General features: G+C 42.8%; 1 protein-coding gene across 2 annotated transcripts in view; it reads right to left on the bottom strand.

The window, feature by feature from the left end:
* FRMPD2 (FERM and PDZ domain containing 2) overlaps nucleotides 1–16,281 on the bottom strand; it is a 99,161-nt gene that overhangs the window by 66,766 nt on the left and 16,114 nt on the right. For both annotated transcript variants that reach the window (XM_055275408.2, XM_055275407.2), the window contains 3 exons: nucleotides 12,644–12,818; nucleotides 3,502–3,649; nucleotides 2,691–2,829 (listed from right to left, as the gene is read on the bottom strand). In XM_055275408.2, coding sequence (XP_055131383.1) covers nucleotides 2,691–2,829; nucleotides 3,502–3,649; nucleotides 12,644–12,818 — 462 coding nt within the window. The remainder of the gene's footprint in view (nucleotides 1–2,690; nucleotides 2,830–3,501; nucleotides 3,650–12,643; nucleotides 12,819–16,281) is intronic.

Raw genomic sequence — 16,281 nt, 5'->3', positions numbered from 1 at the left:
GATAACAAGTTATTAACACTATTAACTCCCTGAGGATTATAACAGAGGACAATCATAGGCAGTTAAATCAAAGAAACTTGCATATGATACGGCTGCAGGGGCAAGGGCTTGGCCAACAAGATTAGAATTGCCATTTGAGAAGAGTGTATCCCAGAAAAATCAGTATTGGCCTTGGAGTAACACATCTGGGCTCAAATTTAGACTTTACAATGTACTAGCCACATGAACTTCAGATCACTCTTTTAGAAAATTAAGTGATAATATCAACTCTATGATATTATCACACCAACTTACAATGTTGCTGTGAGAGGTAAGTGAGTTAACATAAATCGACAATGTCTAGGTAAATGCCAGGTACATAGTGATCTTTTAATAAAGGTTGGCTATTACTATTCAAAGCAAGACTAAGCAAAAAGGACAAATCTGGAGCCATTACATTACCTGACTTCAAACTACACTATAAGGCCATAGTCACCAGAACAGCATGGTACCGGTATAAAAATAGGCATATAGACCAATGAAACAAAATAGAAATCCCAGAAATAAACCCAAATACTTACAGTCAACTGATTTTTGACAAAGCAAACAAAAACATAAAGTGGGGAAAGGACACCCAATTCAACAAATGGTGCTGGGATAACTGGCTAGCCACACGTAGAAGAATGAAACTGGATCCTCATCTCTCACCTTATACAAAAATCAACCCAAGATGGATCAAAGACTTAAATCTAAAACCTGAAACCATAAAAATTTGAGAAGATAACATCAGAAAAACCCTTCTGGATATTGGCTTAGGCAAAGACTTCATGACCAAGAATCCAAAACCAAATGTAACAAAAACAAAGATAAATAGATGGGTCTTAATTAAACTAAAAAGCTTCTGCACAGCAAAAGAAGCCATCAGCAGAGTAAAAACACAACCCACAGAATAGGAGAAAACCTTTGCAATCTATACATTCCAACAAAGGACTAATATCCAGAATCTATAAAGAACTCAAACAAATCAGCAAGAAAAAAGCAAACAATTTCATCAGAAAGTAGACTAAGGACATGAATAGACAATTCTCAAAAGAAGATATACAAATGGTCAACAAACATATGAAAAAATGCTCCACATCACTAATGATCAAGGAAATGCAAATCAAAACCACAATGTCATACCACCTCACTCCTGCAAGAATGGCCATAATCAAAAAATCAAAAAATGATAGATGTTGGCATGGACGTGGTAAAAAGGGAACACTCTTATACCGCTGGTGGGAATGTAAGCTAGTAGAACCACTATGGAAAGCAGTGTGGAGAGTCCTTAAAGAACTGAAAGTAGAACTACCATTTGAACCAGCAATCCCACTACTGAGTATCTACCCAGAGGAAAAGAAGTCATTATACATAAAAGATACTTGCACACTCATGTTTATAGCAGCAGTTCCCAATTGCAAAAATATGGAACCAGCCCAAATGCCCATCAATCAATGAGTGGTATATGTGTATATATACCACAATTTCTTTATCCACTCATTCCATAAAAAGGAATGACATAATGGCATTCACAGCAACCTAGGTGGAATCAGAGACCATTATTCTAAGTGAAGTAACTCAGGAATGGAAAACCAAACATCATATGTTCTCACTCATAAGTGGAAGCTAAGCTACGAGAATGCGAAAACATGAGAATGATACAATGGACTTTGGGGACTTGGGGAAAGGGTTGGGAGGATGAGGGATAAAAGACTACATGTTGGGTGCAGTGTGCACTGCTCAGGTGATGAATGCACCAAAATTTCAGTAATCACCACTAAAAAACTTATTCATGTAACCAAACACCACCTGTTCTCCAAAAGCCTATTGAAATAAAATAAATAAATATAAATAAATTTTTAAAATAAAGGTTGGCTATTACTATTGATGATGGTGATTATGATAGGAATTCAATAAATTAGTAAATTACTGTCTTTAGGAGGTACCTATTAGACTAGAACTAGACTAGAATTATATTACTGAGTATAAACTGGATTTATTCATCTTTGTGCCTCCCAGAGCCTAGTAAAGAGTGCTCAATGAATGCTTTCTGGATGAACAGGTGGATGGGTGTGTGGGTGGCTGGGTGGGTAGATGGATGGATAGGTAGATGGATGGGTGGATGGATGGGTGGATGGGTGGATGGGTGGGTGAGTGGATGGATGGATGGATAGGTGGATGGATGGATGGACGGATGGATGGACAGATGGGTAGATAGATGGATGGATAGATGAATAGGTGGGTGGATGGATGGATGGATGGTTGGATGGATGGATGGATGGATGGATGGATGGATGGATGGACGGATGGATGGACAGATGGGTAGATAGATGGATGGATAGATGAATAGGTGGGTGGATGGATGGATGGATGGTTGGATGGATGGATGGATGGATGGATGGATGGATGGATGGATGGAAGAAAGGATAGGTGAATGAGTAGATGAGTGGATGGATGAATCAATGAATAGGTGGACTGATGGGTGAATGGATGATGGATGGATGGATGGATGGATGGATGGATGGATGGATGGATGAATGTAGTTTACTCCAATCTAGCTGGAAGATGCTAACAATACGCAAAGCAGAGTCTCCACATTACTAACACATGCCCTCATCCTGTAACTGTTTTTCCAGTGATCCCACACAAAGGCCCCAGGTGTTCACCCCTACCTCCTTAGGGTAATTGCCAAACTCAGCCTGCAAGGCAAGGACCCCCAGCTGCAGCAGCATCTCTTCATTGCAGTACAGCCTCTCCTCCAGGATATCTTTCCGAAGCTGCAGGTAAAACTGGTGCCTTGTCAGGCTGTGCCTGGAAAAGAAGTAGCAATAAAAAGGGCTGGGTTGCTAAGGGAAAGGGAGAATGTTAGCACCAGTGAGTTTTCTCGGTGTGGGAAGTTGGGAAAGCAGGGAAGATGAGATGCAACTCAATAGAATTCAGAGGCAATGCCAGCAAGACAAGTATGGTCTCCTCCATTTACACCATGCCTCCTGCCCCTAGTTTAAGGCCACTCTATGCCAGTCACTTCACACAAACTTACAGAGGTGTTTCCTGCTCTGGTTTGAGTGAGGAAGTTAATAATCAGTTCAGTGGTGTTCCTAATAAGCAAAGAAATAAAGAAGCACTGATCAAACTGCAAACCCATGTCTCTGTCCTCCAACCCTCATGACTGGGCTGCTGAGTGGTGTATTGGGGGTGAGGGGGCATTTTGGGGTCACAGACAGAGAATTTTGACCTTGAGTGGAGTATGTCTGAAACAAAAGGGCATATTCTCATTCTCACCAGGGCCTGCATAAAAAAACTGATTTTCCCCCTTTGTTCTATCTTGATCAGAATCCAATCAACAGAAAACCAACCACAATAGCTATTGTTATTTGTATGTAATTTACAGTTTGCAAAGCACTTGTCGATCCATCACCTCTCCATCAGCCTGGACATACATAAATCCCTTAAGGAACAAATGAACAGTTTTGCAGCACTCACTGGAGCAGCCCATAGTGGCTGACAAAGAACTTTATCCTCAGGAAGAGTGTGAAGGTATTCATGGAGGTCTTCTGAGGCTGCTCTCTCCAGCCTTCAGGAGCTATTTTGCACAATCTGGTTTCACTGTCCAGGAAAAAGAACTCTTTGCCTGAAATGGAAATAGAGCATGTGTGGAGGGAGAAGCAGTAGGGAATGCACTATCTCTCACACTCATAGCCCTAAGCCCTACCCAGAGGGTCACACACAAGCTGGGTGAGTGCAGGAGTGGGAGGTAAGCTTTTGCGTACCTGGTACCGAGGAAACTTTGTTGGGGTTGTGAGGTGTCAAGAAGGAGCAGACAAAGCAAAGAGGGTCAAATAAGGAAAACTCAGCACCAAGAGGAGAAAACACCATTAGTTATCTTATCTTACAAGATGTCGCTTAATATCTGCCTTCAGCTATCATCTCATGGGTATGAAATGGAAAACCAAGGAAAGGAGTTTGACTAAGTTTGTGCAATGTGCCAGAACCCTCCACCTCAGCTGGACCACCCCCTTCCTCCCCAGCCATGGAATCCTACAGTCCAAATATGTGTGTCTTCCCAAATCCATATGTTGAAGCCCTAACACCCAATCTGATGGCATCAGGAGGTGGGGTGTTTAGGAGGTAACTATGTTTAGATGAGATCATGAGTGTGGGGGCCCCCATGATGGGATCAGCATCCTTATAAGAGGAGGAAGACACCAGAGCTTCCTCTCTCAGCCATGTGAGGACACTGTGAAAAGGAGGCCTCTGAAAGCCAGAAAGAGGACCCCACCAGTAACAGAATCAGCTGGAATCCTGTTCTTGAACTTTCCAACCTCCAGAGCTGTGAGAAAGAAGTGTCTATTTTTGAGCCACCCCCTCTGTAGTGTTTTGTTAGAGCCGCCTGAGCTGCCTAAGACATGGTGTAAGTGGAGTCAATTTGCCCTTTGACCCAAGTGGTTCCAAATTGAAAATTCCAGCAACCCAAGCTCAGGACTTCAAATCCTGGCAAGTGTGTCCTCCAGTACCTCTGGGAGGGAGGCTGAATCAGCCTCAGCCACTGAAGGCCCTTCCCCCACCCTTCTGCTCTCTTCACAGCAAAGCTCAACCCCTCCAGTGCCCTCGGCCACTCCTGGGGACTGTTGCAGGTCTGCCCTTGCCCTGTTCTACCACACACTCAAAGTGGCTCCTCCTCAGTGCTCCACCCTTTCAGCCCAAAGCATTCTCTAGCAGCTTGCCTGGGCACAGGAGTCCTGCCCAGTTTTGGAAGGCAGAACTTTTAAACTGGTGACCGACCTCTTCTCCCAATGCATATGCATGCTGGGGTGGGGAGGGAGTATCCACGGTTTAAACAGCAGTCACCACACTGCACTCAGAACTCCATCCCCTCTGCCACCTGCCTCTGCCCTTGCTGCCGAATCTGATGCCCCACACTGTACTCACCCTTCCCTTAGAATGAATTCTCCCCAAGGTGGGCAGTTCCCACCAAAGGTTGGTTGGTAAACCCTTCCAAGTTGGTCTACATCCAAACCCTAGAGGTAGTCACCTTTGAGTGATTTCCCCAAGATGACCCTAGCTAGGCAGGTGTAGAATTGTCCACGTGGGAGGGGCTCAGGATGGCCACCTGATTGGGAGAAGGCAGGTAGGAGATAAGTGGATTTGTGAGTGCAGGTGCACTCACAATGCAAGCACACTGGATTAGATTGCATTTTACAGATCAATAACAACACAATTCCTAAAGACACCTGTATTCACACTTTACAAAGGTCGAACAAATATCAGTTGATCACATCAAAGCATATAACAGTTGTTCTTCTTATTTGTGAGAGAGATCTTTAGAAGGTCTGATGAGAACTATGAGGATAAGAACATGCTCTCACCAAACCTGCTTGGTACAAAGAATAATCATACAAGTTCATGAGCTTCTCCTACTGGAAATGGGAAAATAGAGGAACACTGAGATATGACACCTAAGCCAGATGGGCTGGGAAAGAGAGGATTTCGCCAGAAGGCCAGTGTGATCCCAGCTCAGCCTCCACACAGTGGTTAAGGAAATCCAGCTGTGGCAACGTGATATTTACAGTAATGGTGTGAAAGTTATCAATACCAAAATGAGGTCACTTATGTCTAACCCTAATAAAGTGCAGCCAAAAGGCCATGAGGGAGGGGCACTCATGCATATGCCTATACCAAAAAAATACCACAGGAAATGTTTTCCATACTGCAGCTTGCTATATGAGTCACACAAGGATAACCAGCAGCACAAGGACAGCCAGCAGCACAAGGACAGCCAGCAGCACAAGGACAGCTAGCCACTCACACAAGAACACTTGCCTGACACTCTGTCTCCACTGATGAACTGATGTCAACTCCTGCAATAAGCCCCTGGAAAAAATCATCTTTTTGCTTCAAAACAACTCACGTGTACTTCTCTCTTTTGTCTTTAAAAGCTTCCCCTTACCCCAGCCTCCTGGGATGCACCTGTAGTCCTCTAGAACACGCATATCCCGGATTGCAATCTCCTGCTAATTCCTGAATAAACTCTTTCTTCGCAAAGCCTGTCTCTCTTTGTTGTTATTTTAGGTTGGGAAAACCTGGTGTTAGAGATGTGGGATCCAAAAAGGACAAGCCTTTTCCCATATCAGTGACCACAGAACACGTGCAGTGCCCACTGGAGCCCATTATGCTCTCTGCTTCCAGGAATCATCTTTCTGCTGGTGCTAAGTTCTGTCTTGGATTTGAGCACCCTCGTTTTGGCTTGCTTTGACTTGATTCGAGATCTGGTTTTATAGGTCTGAAAGACATGGTCCTTCTTCTGAGTATTCTTTTGGTTTCACTTTTGTAGGGGATTTGGCATCCTTTCTGATGAGTACTCTTTTGGTATTGGCTGTTTGTGCAAAGAATTTAAATCGGCATCAGATAGACTTTCCAAACATAATTCACCCCATGCATTTCTAAGCTTATGGACAAATTATACCAAAGATAATTTAGAGCTCCAATGGCCAGATGGAGATCATTTGAACTGCCCAAGCTTGTTTTTTCCTTAGAATTAAAATTAGAAGACTGCAGCTATAAGGTCAGTTTGAATGGGGCACATATTTCAATTGGCATCTTGAGGCTTCAAAATGCATTCAGGACTCAAAAATGCCTTAATGCAAATATCTCAAAGCTAGCTGAGACTCATTTGTCTGCAGAGCCTTCCCTCCCCTATCTACAATTCCTCTTCCTCTTTGTCTTCCTCTAGCCGAACTACTCTTTTCCAAACTGCTCAGCTACTAATCCAATTCTTCTCTCCATGACCACCAAGTCATCTTTTAATATGTGAATCTTCCAAGGAAGTTCTAGATGGGTGGAATAAAGAAGTTAAAATATGCGATTTGGGCCTATCAGCTATTTAAGTTAAAGGCAATTTTAAGTGCACTTTTAAGATCAGGTGCAAATTGGCGACTTTGATCTTTGTGTTATTTCTTAGAGAAGATTAAATTCCCATGTGACAGTCATCCTCCCTCTCCTGGAAGGAAAGGCAACATCCTTATCTTCAAGGACAAGAAGTTTAGACACAGAATACCATACAGACCTTGTTGGAATAACTCTGATTTTTTAAGCCTCCTCATAATTTAGTCCCATTTTCACAATTAACTGTTTTTTGTCCAACCCAGTAACTAATTTGTTGGAGTCTTCATCTTCTTATGGGGGCGCCCATGCCACATAAAACATTTATTATGCTTTTCTCCTGTTGATCTTTCTTATGTTAGTTTACTTCTCAGACACAGCTGGAGCCTGTAAGGATAAAGGATAGAAGTGGAAGTTTTCCATCCTTACAGTTTCTGGCAATGAGGATGGGACCCCAACAGGCTGGACACCCCACTCACTCCAGCCTATGGATGAGATGCTGAGAGGCCTGACAAAAGCCCACAAAAGGTGGGGATTCTTTCCAAAGCCAGCTTTCCCAAATATCTATGGGTAGTGCCTGGCTAAGAGAAGAAGGTAAACATTTTTTCTTGTCCCTTCTTTTCTACATTTGAATTGGCAGGAGAAAAACATTTGTAAGGATGTTCTCTGAATTGTGACTCTTATGAATTTGGTTCTAGGTTCTAACAGAAATAGCTTTTTTTTTTTTTTTTAACCTCTGTCTTCTGTGTGATTTACCACAAGGATAAAAGTTACAATAAGACTCTCCTTTCATCTTGTTTTATGTCTCAAGAGCTCTGTGGCCAGTGAGGATATCTTCTCTGGTCTCCACCAGCCGGGTGGTGGAGACTGTCAGGTTTGCATCAGATGGCTAGCCAGCTGGATAGGAGTCTGAAACATGAAGCGTCTCCTTGTCCCAGAGTGCCAGCTCACAGGGGAATTTGTCTCAATTGTTTCAACTCCACTACCTTGTTAACAAGTAAGGTCTTTGTTTTTTATCTTTGGGAGAGACGTTGGATCTTGAGGGGGGTACTGCATTTTTCACACTCTTTTTGTGGAAGACTCTGGCATCCATGGTTAAGACATTAAAGGCTTACTGGCTTTGAGTCACAATTGAAGTGGCTATACCTTTGGATATTTGGACTTTTGTGTCTAAAAGTATTTTTAGAGAGCCCTCATCCTGAACAACTGTCCTATTGGTACATGCGAGAAGATTTGGCTTGAGGGAAGAAAATAAACACTTTTACAAATTAACTATTTTCTCAGAAAAACAGAACTAACCTAAATGTTTTTTGAGTTCAGGTGATCTGGTATAATTTTTGGTAAATATAGAAGCTAGTTTAAGTTTTTTGGTTCAATTAAAATAGTCATGTGTGGAGACTTGTCAACATTAAACATAATACAGACATACGACTTCTTCTATCTGGATTTATCAAGCAAGAGCGTATGTATGTTTAAGATGATAAAATTGTAAATGTAACCTAAGAATAAAACATACAGTAAAAATAAATTGCTTGATGTGTGACAAATGTGACAATGAAAAAAGAGAGTTAAAAAAAGCCATATGTTTTAACTTTTAGGTTCTTTACTTCTGTGGTATTTTTTAATACTTGCCTGATTTACTAACAATAAAAATAACTTAAGATAATGACTACATTTGTTTAATGTCTAATGGAGTTTTCATAAACAATTCAAACATAATTCTTAAAACCAAGTGAATTAATAAATGTAAATATAAATGAAATAGAGTATAAGTAAGCTTTTCAACAATTATTATGTTTTATAAGATATGTCTACTTAAAATGGTTTACAAAATCTTTTTGGTTACTTAAAACATTAAAGTTATAGTAAGTTAAATGAAAGTATGAATATTCATTTAATAGACCATTTCCAAATAAGATATTATGCTGAAACATTAGTTGTTGAACATAAGTTTAAGCTTATATACTTTTGTCTCCTCATTGTAGAGGAACAAAAGATACTTGGGTCTGTTAATTAAAATGCTCTATTCTACACAGAAAAAATGTGCTATGAGGGAGCATATATTTCTAAGTGTTATAAAATAATGTTTTCACAAATTTGTAAAAGGCAGTTTATCATTGCTTACTTTCTAGTTTTCCGGTTTTCACTAGAAATTAAAGTTACCAAGAGTTTTTAAATTCCAATTACTATACGTAATTCTGTACACAAAGTGTACAAAAATGTAAGATATGTTTGGGTGAGAAAAGTTAAAAGGAAGATATGAGAATGTGTTTTTCTTTGCTGTTGTTTAAAAAAGTAATTTTCTCTAGTTGGAGGCTAGTGGAGGATTGCTTCAAAATGAATAAATAAAGAAAAAAATGATATCAATAAAACTGAGTAAGAACATTATAAATGGTTTGAGAAAATTGCAAAAGGTTTATGGAAGATGAATATTATGAAAGAAATTTTTGTGTGATCAAGATAATTAAAATTAGAAGAAAAGTATTTATTTATGTTTTTCTAAAACTTGAGCCTTAATATCAAAAGCATACTTGTGCAAAACTATTATTTTGTCTTCTCTGTTAATAAAATAAAGTTATATTGCAGTATTAGCCTCTGCTGTTAATATGTTTTTCCTTAACTTTTTAGTAATTGGCCTAGAAAACAAAAATTTTGTGTTTTATCAAAATAGTTTCTTGTGCTCTGTGCTGTGTTTTATTAGGGCTTTTATTACTTAAAAAAAAGTGATCTTCTCAATATTAAAAGAGCTAAGTTTTGACCATTATGTATTTGCCTTTTGAAGAATTTTAATTATCACTCTGGTTAAATGAATGACAATTATTTTACAGTGACCAGTGATTCTATTTTGATCAAGAGTTTTAAACCTTTTGACAGTTTTGACAACTTCCCAAAATCAAATTCTAAATTGAGTCTTCTTGGCCTTGAACTTACTTTGGGTCTTTCCAGCTGGGCCCTTGGAAGCAACAAAGGATATATCCCTCACCCTGTAAAAGAGGTGTTAAACCAATTGGGTTTATTCAATATGTTAAAACGTAAGGGAAACATTATCCAATAACAAGTGGCATCAAATCTTTAAGTTATATTTACAAATATAGTTTTGATATAAATGTTCCTAAAATTGTACAAAATTGCTAGAATTCCGATATGTCTTAGTATAATATTTGGCTATTATGTTAAAATGATATGAACAGGAGAATGGCGTGAACCCAAGAGGCAGAGTTTGCAGTGAGCTGAGATGGCGCCACTGCACTCCAGCCTGGGCGAAAGAGGAGCGAGACTCCGTCTCAAAAAAAAAAAAAAAAAAAAAAAAGATATATGCCATAGAAACAACGAAATTTATCTGTAAATTGCTGGTTATAATAAACTCTCTTCAGATTTTAACCATGGCCATTCTAAGTCCTTATCATCCATGGAATGTTATGGTGTTGATACTTTTCTAAACACATTTGCAATCAGCTACAGTCCAAAAATTGCATTTTCTTCAAGGAGGTTCACAGAAAGGATGGAAAGAATTCTGCCAAGTTACAGGTTTCTGATAACTTCAAGATCAAACCATTGGACTAAGGAAAAACGTCCAGGACATTAAAGAAGAAACTGAGTTTGTGAAACTGCTAACCAAGATCAAGCAGAACAAAAATTAATTACATGAGGCTGAATGAACGGATGAAAAAGAATAATGGGTTTTTATAATTTTTACCTGAAATTTCACTGGTTCTTTAAGTGTTTTGTTTTCTAGATTTAAGGAAACTTTTTCATTGTACGTTAGCTATAGTTTACAACAATATAATAAAGTATACTCTTGTGAACAAAATTAAAATATTTGCTTTTTCCCCCTTCCTGATCCAACCAGAGTTCTAAAACTATCCATAAGCATTCTTATTTTTATGATAATATAGTGATATAAGTTCAATAAAAATATGCTCTCTTTATAACAGGATACAATATTTAAAATTGGTTATATTACTAAGGCTTTGACTTGGATGTCATATTTGAAAATACACATAAAGTTACTTCAGCCAAACTGAGGTTTGTCTTGATTTGGCCTCCTAGCCTTGAGAGACTTTTAAAAGTCCAGGCTGAGATTCTTATCAAAAGTTCTAGCAGAACAAGCTTCAAAGGAGCCTACCTGCTCAATCACTATTCTTGATGCACTTATGCATCAAGGCCAAACTTGATGAGGCTAAACTTACTTAGTAAACAAATTTGTCTTATTGTGATTATCTTTAGTAAAAATGGGGGTAACTGTAGAAAAGAAATTATGCTTCTGAAGGAAGGTGAAAATTGTATTACACCTGTTATCTGACTGTAGCCCTGTTCATTGCTTTTGTGTGTTTCTAATCTACCTGTAGACTGAATTGGACCCTGAATTCTTCTTGCTTCCTTCAGTAACTGAAGAACAAAGAACAAGAACTGTTCTGTTCCTAAAGCCCTATAAACTGAAGCTGGACAACAACTCGATGTAAAATTCTAGGAACAAGTCTCCTGCCTGATGTGCAGGCTACACAGAGAGTCAACCAAAATGCCCAATGCTGGTCTAGTGCTTCGAAATGACAACCAACACCTATGAAACAGAACAATGAACTCCAGACAGACTTAGCCTCAGAGCCACTCCTTCCAAACCTCCATGTTGCTTAAATGAAGCTGAAAGAGGTTTTGACATCAACTCCTACTTGCTGGTCATTTCCCTTCAACATGAGAGTAGAACAACCAGGAAAGGTCCATCCCAGCACCGAGGAACAATCAAAACCTAACCACAGGATGATCCCGCAGTGATGCTTTCAGAGAAATAACTTGATCGAAAGGGAGAAATGTAAACATTATCAATACCAAAATAAGTCACTTATATTTAACCCTACTAAAACGGAGCTGGGAGATCATAAGGGGGGGTCACTCATGCTCTATGCCTTTAATGAAAAATACCATAGAAACTTTTTTCCAAACCCCAGCTTGCTACATGAGTCACACAAGGACAGCCAGCAGCACAAGGACAGCTAGCCACACAAGGACAGCTCGCCACACAAGGGCAGCTCGCCACTCACACAAGAACACTTGCCTGACACTGTTTTCACTAATGAACTGGTGTCAACTCCTGAAATAAGCCCTCGGAACCAATCATCTTTTTGTTTCAAAACAACTCACATGTACTTCTCTCTTTTTTCTATAAAGGCTTGCCCTTGCCCAACCTCCTTAGATGCATCTATAGTTCACTATGGCTTGTGGATCCTATATTGCAATCTCCTGCTAATTCCCAAATAAACTCATTTTTTGGAGGGCCTGTCTCTCTCCACTGTCATTTTAGGTTGACAGCAGAAATAAAGAGTCTCTAATAGAACGTCAGAGAGGGAAAAGGGTATAGAAACCCTTTTTCTTGGATATTTAGAATGGAATCTCAATTAGCTCCTAGGGTCAGGGTACTAAGTCCCCATTAGTCCTGCATCATTAGATGGAAATGCTTTTAACATTTGCTTGTTTGTCTAACTTCAGTGCCCTGAGATCAATCAACCAGATCCAGCAAGCCACAGAAACCCACATCTTACACTCATTATTTTCTGACAACTTTCTGCACTTGCTTGATGCTTTATCCATGAGTACTTGAAGCCCTCATCATGCTGACTAATGTCTAGGTACACAAAGGGAGGCACCCAAGTCTCAAACAGTTTTCCCAGAAGACACAGAGCTCAGGTACCCAGATACCTGAGTTACCAGAGGCACCAGGCCAGCTGTGAGCTGCCCAAGAGATGCTTACCTTTCATATACGCCAAGCCAAAGTAGGAGAGTTCCTCGAGGTTGGCAAAGGACGTCACGGCATTGAAGACAGCTCCCACTGTTGATTCGACATCACATTTTACCTCCAGGTGCTGCCCGTTCAGCAGGACCACACAGAGGTCCCTGAGAGCCAAATACGATTTCCCTTTTTTGGTCTGAAAACAACAATAGTATCAATTATACTACAATTATAAGTCATTGAGCCTTTAGTTTCTGCTGGTTACTGTACTAAGCACTTTACACACATTGTCTCATTTAATTGACAACTCTAAGAGATGAGTATATTTACAATTCCTATGCAGCAGATGAGAAATTGAGGCTCAGAAATGGTAAGAGTCTTGCCCAGGGTTTGCACAGTTTGTAAGGCAGGAACTAGATTCAAATCTGAGCCTTCTGCCAGGCTCAGCAGGGGCCAGGAAAGCTGGGAGGCCTGTCTGACTGATGTCTTTCTCCTGCAGAAATCCCAGCTGCCCCTTGGGCTCTGCTTCCTAAGAGGGTCACCCAGGACCCTCATCAATGAATCATATGGCCCTGGATCAATCTGTCAATCTGACATTGTCTCCCCAGGCCCCAGCAGAGCACAGGTTAATTAATTCTAAACTTCGGAGAGAATTTGGGTGGGTGCAGATCCAATGAAGAGACAGAGCTGGAGCAAGGGGATTACCTAGACTCTAGAAATGGGTCGGCAGAGCCAAAGAGCCTCCAGAGTCTGCCTTCTGCCTCTTCATCTCCCACCATCTTCTGCCTCTACAGCCCCACCCAGACCACTGTCGCCTTGGCTCAGCCTCCTGGACAGTTCATCACCAGGCAGCCGCCTGGGCCATTCTGCCTGTGTCTTTGCACGTATAATACCCACTGCCCCTAGGGCTCTTCCACTCCCTCCCCACGTGGCAAACTCTTATGGATCGGTCAGGTCAGGCTCTGGGGCCCTTGTCTGTGGCTCTTCCTGAGTATCCCATGTCCCAAAGCCCAGCCTGGACCTCCCCCAGGAAGTTCTTTTTAGAAGGCAGTCATGGACAGACACTAGCATATGTGGCCTTAGCATATGTGGCCTTAGTGCCATTGAGACCATGCTTGTGGTCATACTCTGACACTCCTGGCACCCAGGGGCAGCCTATGCACTCCAGGAGCCAGAGCAGATCTGAGGACCCTGTGGGAGGGGGTTTCACACATGCTGCTGGGCAAGGCTGATCACACAGGCATACTCCACGCCACCTTGGTTCCCACACTTGCTGCACACCAGAGTCACCTGAGAGGTGAGGGGACCACCCCCAAGATGGTTCTGTCAGTCTGGCACAAGGCCTGGGAAATCAATATCTAGTAAAGCTTCCCAAGGTGATTCTGCGAGAGCCAGAAAAGCTGGGAGGCAGGTCTGACCCGTTTCTTTCCCTTGCAGAAATCCCAGCTGCTTCCTGAGAGGGCTGCCCAGGCCCTCAGTGATGAATCGTATGCCCATGATGGGCCCCTGCTTGGGTCCAGTGCTCTGAAGCTGCCCTCTGGATATTTTTAATAGTTGTGTCTTGGAATGTGTGTTTTCTGAGTGAAGTCTCCAGGACGATGAGCGAGTATACAAAGCTTCGACTTTCAGCAGTCCTGCCTCCCCTCCTCCTTGGAGGGTCCTGGCTACCAACTCCTCTGCTTTCTGAACCCCCATGCCTTGCCCAGCCTCCCCTGCCCCTTCGTCCTCCCCACACAGTGACCTCTGCTGCCCTCCACTGAGGGCAGCCATGGCTCTCACTGCCCCCTAGTGATGCCCTCCTCAGGGGCTGGTGGAGGAAAAGTCCCAAGCAGGCACATGCACCCAAGGCATGTCAGAGCAACCATGACAGTGGCTGTCCCCACCCTGGGCCAGGAGCACCAAAGCTCTTTCTCTGGGCAATTCAGCAGGGACAAGCCTCTCACCCACCCAGCTCCCAAGCCAGGTACCAAACGCATCTCCATACAAAGGGTGTAACCCCTTGGGGGACCACTGATTGTCTGGGCTGGGACAGCAGAGTCATGGGAAGGGAGCTTGGGCTTTTTCACCCTGCTTGGGGCATGGTGCATGGATCCAGCAACTGGTGTGGCAAAGTCACAGGGCAGGGTCCCAGGTACCTGCAAGAGTCTCTGTCCACCTTGTGAATATCCCTATGCCCAAGAGAATGTGACATTAAACAGCAAATAAAAAATAAAAACACCATGACATGGTGAGACAGAGAAAGCATATATAGAGAAAAAAGAAAACGTTTTATATTTTAGTTCCTATGGTGGCTGCTTTTGAACACACGGTGCTGCCTCTTCACGTTTCAGTGAGCCTATTTGCCAGCGTTTCCCACAGGACAGCCATGCTGTAAGGGGAATCTGTTTTGTTTCCAAAACCCACAGGGAAGCAGAAGGAAAGGGTGTGTGTACCAAGAACTCCACTTGGAGGGAGAGATAGGGAGCTACACTGACTGAGGACCCTGGGGACAGGAAAGGAGGTGCTAAAGCAACAGGGGCAAATGCTCCAGCCCAAGCCAGACAAAGACACAGGAAACCCTGGGAATGGGGCCTCCCCTTTCCCAGGTAAGGGACAGAGGTCCAAAAAGTCTTTTACTGAGGGAGCCCTCAGTCACCCTCATACCCTTCTGGCATCTTCCTAGAGGCTAGGGTTCAAGATCCCCTCTGAGGATTATAACTAGGCTCTTAGACCTGGTATATAGGTCAAGATGCTCGCCCCGGACAGAACTGGGACAATAGCACCATTCCCATCGCCTGGAGTCTTGGTACCTAAGCACTGCACAAGCATCCCTGCAGAGTGGGGGAAGCTGGCCCCCATCACAGCAGGTCTGGCCCATCTACCTGGTGGGTAGAGGAGTCTCCAGTCACCTAAGACATGTGACCATAGGGATGTCAGGAAGGGGTCCCTGGGTGAATTGTCCCTTCTTCCCCTCAGCTGAGGGCAGGTGGCTTGAAGGGGATGGGCAGAGGTGGGACTGGCCTGAGGAGGCCATGGCCCTCTGACTTGCAAGCCCCATATAGGAAGTGTCCTCAGAAGGTTGTAGACCCCCAGAGTGAGCGACCCTGATACCCCCAGCCCCTCACACACCAGCCTCCTTAGGTTTAGCATTTTCATGCTTTAGGTAACTCAATCTTGCATACTTGGGGTGTAAAAGTTATCATCCCATTTCATACTTTTTGTGCCAGTGCAGGTGGACCAGGCACAGAGTGGGTGCCCGTCAGTATGTGCTGCATGAATTGATGCAGTTGGTCATTGCATAGGAATTGGAGGCCCCGGTCAGGCAGGCATCCCACTTGCACTGACCAGTTTGCTTCGACATTTTTAGGACTCAGGTGTAGAGGAAATGATGTCAGTGCACTGCAACAGACATCCCCTTGACAGGGGGGTGCATGGAAGCTGGGATTCAATGGGATTTTGCTGGAGTGAGCCAGAGGTGGGCTCATTGGTGCTTTTCAGGACAGGAAGGACAAGTGGTGGGCGATGCAGGAGCCTGGGAGGAGAGAGCCTCTAGCCATGCCCCACTCAAGCCCTGCCTCCAGGAGGCCCTGAGCAGAGGCCCAGAAAGCCAAGTTGACAATGTGTGCGCTTCCAGCCGTGGGGGTTGGGGAGATGGGAAAGGCTCACATCCAAATACTCAA

The sequence above is a fragment of the Symphalangus syndactylus genome, chromosome 4 (genome assembly GCF_028878055.3).
Source record: "Symphalangus syndactylus isolate Jambi chromosome 4, NHGRI_mSymSyn1-v2.1_pri, whole genome shotgun sequence".
NCBI classification, from domain to species: Eukaryota; Metazoa; Chordata; class Mammalia; order Primates; family Hylobatidae; genus Symphalangus; species Symphalangus syndactylus.
This window is presented reverse-complemented; position numbering and strand designations above follow the sequence as displayed.